This window comes from Coffea eugenioides, chromosome 8 (assembly GCF_003713205.1).
Source record: "Coffea eugenioides isolate CCC68of chromosome 8, Ceug_1.0, whole genome shotgun sequence".
NCBI lineage: Eukaryota > Viridiplantae > Streptophyta > Magnoliopsida > Gentianales > Rubiaceae > Coffea > Coffea eugenioides.
This window is the reverse complement of record NC_040042.1, coordinates 8,768,207-8,773,793: the sequence shown is the minus strand read 5'-3', so window position 1 is coordinate 8,773,793 and position 5,587 is coordinate 8,768,207. Positions and strand designations below refer to the sequence as shown.

The window sequence follows — 5,587 nt, the reverse complement described above, 5'->3', positions numbered from 1 at the left end:
GTGATTAAGTGTGATCAAGTGTTTTAGACTAGATTAAGTTATCATTTATGGAGTAAATTGAAAGATTTTCAATGTTTAAGGGCAAAGGAGTAAGAAAGAGAAAGTAAAGGTTGTAAGGGCTAGGAGGCAATAACCAAGCTTTTATTTGATTGGTGGAAGTGATAAATATCTTCTATTGTCTTTGACTTATTTATTACCTTAGACTTGCAAGATAATCATAAGAAATCAACAAAACAAAAACTAAAGAGAAAGAGAGAGAGAGAGAGAGAGGCCGGGAGAGAGAGCAAGAGAAGGGGGAGATTTCCTTCAAAATTCTTCAACTTCTAGCTTCCATCTTGCTTTTGGAGCTTAAGGGATCAACTTGGGTACTTGATTGTTGAAGTTTGATCATCTACAAAGTTTATTTGAAGGTATATCATCTTACTTGGAAGTTAAATTTTGGGGTTTTAATCTTGAAGCTATGGAAGTGATGCTTTTGTTGTGATTATACATTTTTATGGGCTGTGTGATGATTATGGAGTAGTTTTATGGTTTATTTTGATGATTATATTGCTGATTTTGGTAAAGGCTAGGAGGAAAAAGTAGGGTTTCTTGATTCATGATTCATAGAGTTGGTTTGGTTGGATTTTTGGCTTGTTAATGGCATCATTGATGTATTAATTTCACTTGTATGGTTGGTAAGTAGCAAATTCTAGATTAGTCATGAAACCCTAAGTCAAAAGAAAGTTAGTTTGGTTGGGTTAGGGCTTAAGTGATTAGAGTTTAATTGATTAGGTGGAGAAACCAGTAAAGTTAGTAGGATTAGCACCTAGATTATGGTTAGTATTGGGTAAGTCTTGGGATTAAATTGGGAAAGGAATTTCGGTTTTCTTGCAAGGCAAATAGGAGGTGGTTTATGTGTGTTTATTTGGTATGAGTTTGGCTAGGAAGTTTGTATGAGAACCATAAAAACGGACCATGCATTTGTGACGTTCGAAACCGGAAAACCTGGAAACAGGGCAGTCCACAAATCCGAACTTGGGTTCTATTTTTCTTTATTCTGCGTGCTGATTCAGAAGTTTCTCAAAACATGAAAGTTGTAGCCTCTTAATTCCTTAAATTTCCTACAAAATTTCAGTTTAAACGGATCAATGTACCCCGAGTTATAGCCAAAACACTCACTCCTGTTTTGAACACTGGATTGTGTTACGTTTTTGAATTTTGCTTCTGACCATGCTCTGTCTTTCTTGATAACGTATGAACTGGGTATTAATCCCTTCATAATAAATGTAGATCTTGGTCTTAGCTTCGAAACGGTATAAAGTGCATCCAAATCCGAGTTCCGTAGCTTCAGTTATGACCAAAACAAGATCGGTTGTCAGAACTGCCTTCGAATTTGGACAGTTCTGACAGGAACTTTGAACCCCTTTTTCTCTATGCTCCATACTGATTCAGCTTTTGGTCAAAACACAAAAGTTATAGCCTTATAAACAAGCTTTCTAACACCTCCAGAATTTCTTGATTTTGATTTCTGAGTCGTGAGTTATGGTCTTTCAAACAGGGCCTGTTTAGTAACCGGAAATGAAATGGCTGGAACTGTTTTGCACATTTTTGTCCTAGTTTCATTGAGATCTGGCTTGAGGTGCCTTTATGAAATTTGTAGCCCTTCTTCTTAGCTTCGTAACAGTATCTCGTGCACTTCGATCCGATAACCGTAGCCTAAAATTTGATCAAAATGGTTCTAGGTGCCAAATCTGCCGTTTCCGTTGCCGGCCGTTTACGTTTTCGTTTGCCGTTTCCGCACTTGCATGTGCCAATTTTGCCGTTTTGCTTGTTTTAGGCATTTTAGTAGCCGTTTGTGATATAATATGATGCAATCTTCTATTTCAGACGGTGGTAAGTTAGGCGGAGCTGGTGGGGCCTACTACTAGCTATCCTTCGCGACGCGATTTTCGTACTTTTGCTATCTTGGTTCTTTGAGTAAGTATTCGGGCCGTTTTGTATATTAATTACTTATGTGTTTAAGGTAAATGAAAGGGGTACCTAGGCGAGGGTGTATTTCATCGCACTCGACCTAAACCCTAATTTACATGCATATTTATACATGACATGTCTAAATGAATTATTTTGGATTTGAATCCCTTGAGCTTGTAGCTCGGGGTGACGTTTGTGAGTTGGGGTCGATCTTCTGACCTAGATGGACTATTTGAGCCAGCCGGGGTTTGGTCGAAACCAATCCAACCTAGTTTGAGGTCACCAAGTTTGTAGGTTCAAGTTGTGAACCAAGTTTGTAGGTTCAAGTTGTGAACCAAGTTTGTGAACCGAGCTTGCGAAGCAAGTTCAATTTCGTTTCGTTCGCTCGAGCAAGTTTGTGAGGTGACTGGCCAGTGAAGGTGATAAGGTGTTAGGTGGGAGTACAAGTGGAGTTCTACGAACCTTATTTGTGGTCGACGGAGTGTCGGCAGGAGGTTACGCATGGCAAACAACTTGGCTTTGGAACCAACCCGTATCCTACCATTGTGATGTTACACTTCTGTACTAATGTGAAATATTTAGATTTATATGTTTATTCGAATGTACAATTTACGATTTTACCCTTGTTTACTTACTAAGCTTATAACTTACCCCGTTTCCTTTGTTTTCCTTAGCAGGGGATGACACGGGGAACTCCTTGGCACATTCACTAGTATAGTTAGGTTTGCTTGTAATAATTGGACAATTAAGATGGTTGTTTTTGTTTTGGTGGTTTGTATAAGAACCCTCTTTAGGGTCTACTTTTTGCTGGTTGTTATCATAATGTAATATAGTGGTTTGACTAGCTGCTTTTGGGGATGTAAATAGAACTCTTTTGGAGTTGGTTATATTATGAATAGTACGCTTTTGGTTTATCTAGTTTTTATTGTTTTGAAATTTCGAGTCCTGGTGCGAGTTAGGCAGGCGTCCCGCCGATACCCTAGGGTTCACTCTTGGGAGAAGCGGGGGCGTCACAGGTTGTATCAGAGCGCTTAGGTTAGAGGACTTGGGCAATTGTGGGACATGCGTGATAGGCATTAGGAATACTTGATTCTCTTTAAGATGAATGATATATTTTAAGCTGAAATACCGATGAACTGACAACTTAATGTTTTGTAGGTATGGATCCGAGCAGTTCTAGTGGTGCTGGACCTAGTGGCGTGGGACCGGGACCGAGACGTCCGAGTACGAGGGGCTCGGAGGACCGGGTGATGCGTAGGTGGGTGATCCGATATCAAAAGAGGCCTGGGGAGCCCTACATTTTGTATTCCCCCTTTGGTCAGGTGTTGCGCCGACCTTGTGAGTGTTGCTATACGTATGGCTACCCTGACGAGGTCGTCCTGGCAGTGGACGACGAGCGACGCAGTTTGGGGAAGGCTTGCGATCGTTTGACTAGACAGTTAGAGGAGGCTAGAGAAGTTGGCCACGGGCAGGCGTTGCGCATTAGGGACTTGGAGCGGAGCCTCCGAGACACACACCAGCACCTCTTCGCTATGAAGAGGCAGCTTAGGGAGAGGACCCGAAGTATTACATTGGACTGCGAGGTCCTACTAGATATGGTCGCGGAGGCACCACCACGAGCTACCGTCCCAGAGTTGATAGGCGAGGTAGATACTCTAGATTCCGTCGGGGATTAGGGCCCTAGGGGAGGCGCGTAGGGCCGTTATTTGGATTCTCTTTTGCCCATCTAACATGTTTTTGTTCTAACCAGTATAGCTGGTTCTTTGGTTATCTGCTGGCTAACTCGATTTTTGGAGCCCGAATGCTCATGTATTTAAAGGGTTTTGTACCGACTGGATGTCAAATAACTTGTATATATTTTGGTGTGGTTTTGTAAATAAATGTATATATTTGAGTATAATCTTTTGCACTTATTCTTTGCGTGTCTTTTGTGCATTTGCTTTGTGTTCTTTATTTTGTTTCTAGTTTGAATACTAAGCACACGTTATGTTTGGATTTATAGACTTTTGCACCTAAATGGACTCCGGTACTCGAGGTAGAGGGCGAGGGCGAGGGCGAAGCCCTGAAAGGGAAAATGAACATGAACCAGATCAGGTAGCTACAGCCATCTAGCGAATGGCTGACCTGTTAGAACGTATGGTTGACCAACAGGGTCAGGGCCATGGGAATACTACAGGAAACCCTGGAAATAATCCAGGCAATCACGAGGGAGAGGACCGTGCCTTAGAACGGTTCCAAAAATTTGCACATCCAAAGTTTATAGGTGGACTTAATCCTGATTTAGCGGAAGGTTGGCTGGACCGTATGTTAGATATATATGCCGCGCTTAGGTATTCGGAGGAGCGGCAGATATCTTTTGCTGTTTTTCAGTTTGAAGGGACTGCCCGAGCCTGGTGGAATGTGATTAGAGCCAAGTGGGAGCGGGAACAGACCCCCTAGACATGGGTTAACTTTACACGAGAATTTAATGAAAAATATTTACCTCCCATTGTACAAGAGAGACGTGAGGATGATTTTATCCGCCTGCGCCAAGGGGCATCCAGTGTGGTGGAGTATGAAACCCAGTTTACAAAACTCTCTCGCTTCGCTTCGGAATTGGTGCTAACGGAGCAAAAGCGAATTCGCCGCTTTATCCATGGCTTGAATGTGGAGATCCAAGAGGCACTAGCAGCTACTCAGTTGGACACGTTTAGCCAGGCGCTAGAAAAAGCACAGCGGATTGAGACAGCTAGGAAACAGGTAAAAGCCTTTCATGATCGGAAAAGGAGGCAACCCGATTCGAGCAATTTTGCGACCGGACAGAGTTCGAGAAGTGTGCCACCTTTTAAGAGAGGTCGAGGAACAGATGGTCCCCGACCCGCAGGAACCCTAGACCAGGGAAATTTTGGGAGAGGTCGAGTAGGGCAGGGGCCCCAGAGGGGTGTTCAGCGTAGAGTATTGACTTCAGGAACTAGGCCAACCTGTGGTTTCTGCGGGGCCAATCACACCGACGAAAACTGTTGGAAGAACAGTTCGATCCGAAAATGTTATAAATGTGGTAGTACAGAACAACTGATTGCCCAATGCCCTAAGATGCAAAAAAAGAGACCTAAGCCACCGACTGAAGGGACCACAACTAAGCCGTCAAATGCAGGGAAAAATCGACCCAAAGGACCAGTTAGAGTATATGCAATGGGTCAACAAGAGGTGATTGACCCTTCGGCGGGTATCAAAGGGACGCCCTTTCCTATCGGCGCACCGCAAGTGTTTATTAGACCCTGACGACACGTAATCTTACAAACCCTGCAATTATGGTTCACGAATAAAGGCATTAATTTCGAGGACGAAATTATTCTAAGTGGGGGAGGTTGTGAGCCCCCGGTCAGTTCTTAAGTTTGATATTAGGTGATATTCATTATTTGTGCGATAAAAATTTGGTTTTAGGGTTAATGAGAAAATCCTAATTTGGGTTAAGATTAAAAGCCTAGCTTTTGTATTAAGCACAAGATTGAGTTGTAGTTAAGCTAGCTATTCTAGTGTGTGTTTTGGAGTAAGTAATTATAGGATTCGATTTCTTTTATATGGGGTAAGGAAGTTTAAAAGTTCGAAAAACCTCCAACTAGTAAACCCTTTAGTGTTCCCATAGATTAGAAAG

At 42.5% G+C, this 5,587-nt stretch overlaps 1 protein-coding gene across 1 annotated transcript; it reads left to right on the top strand.

Annotated features, from left to right (window-relative positions):
- Positions 1–4,068: 4,068 nt before the first annotated feature.
- LOC113780155 lies at positions 4,069–5,214 on the top strand. The gene is made up of 2 exons (XM_027325968.1): positions 4,069–4,243; positions 4,451–5,214. Exons 1-2 carry the CDS (start codon positions 4,069–4,071, stop codon positions 5,212–5,214), a joined length of 939 nt encoding a protein of 312 aa, XP_027181769.1.
- Positions 5,215–5,587: the final 373 nt, after the last annotated feature.

Excerpts from the sequence above, each read along its gene's own strand:
- LOC113780155 (XM_027325968.1), top strand. The coding sequence starts at position 4,069 with ATGGCTGACCTGTTAGAACGTATGGTTGACCAACAGGGTCAGGGCCAT. Across the intron at positions 4,244-4,450 it reads TAATCCTGATTTAGCGGAAG|AGAGACGTGAGGATGATTTT; the intron begins GTTGGCTGGACC and ends CCATTGTACAAG.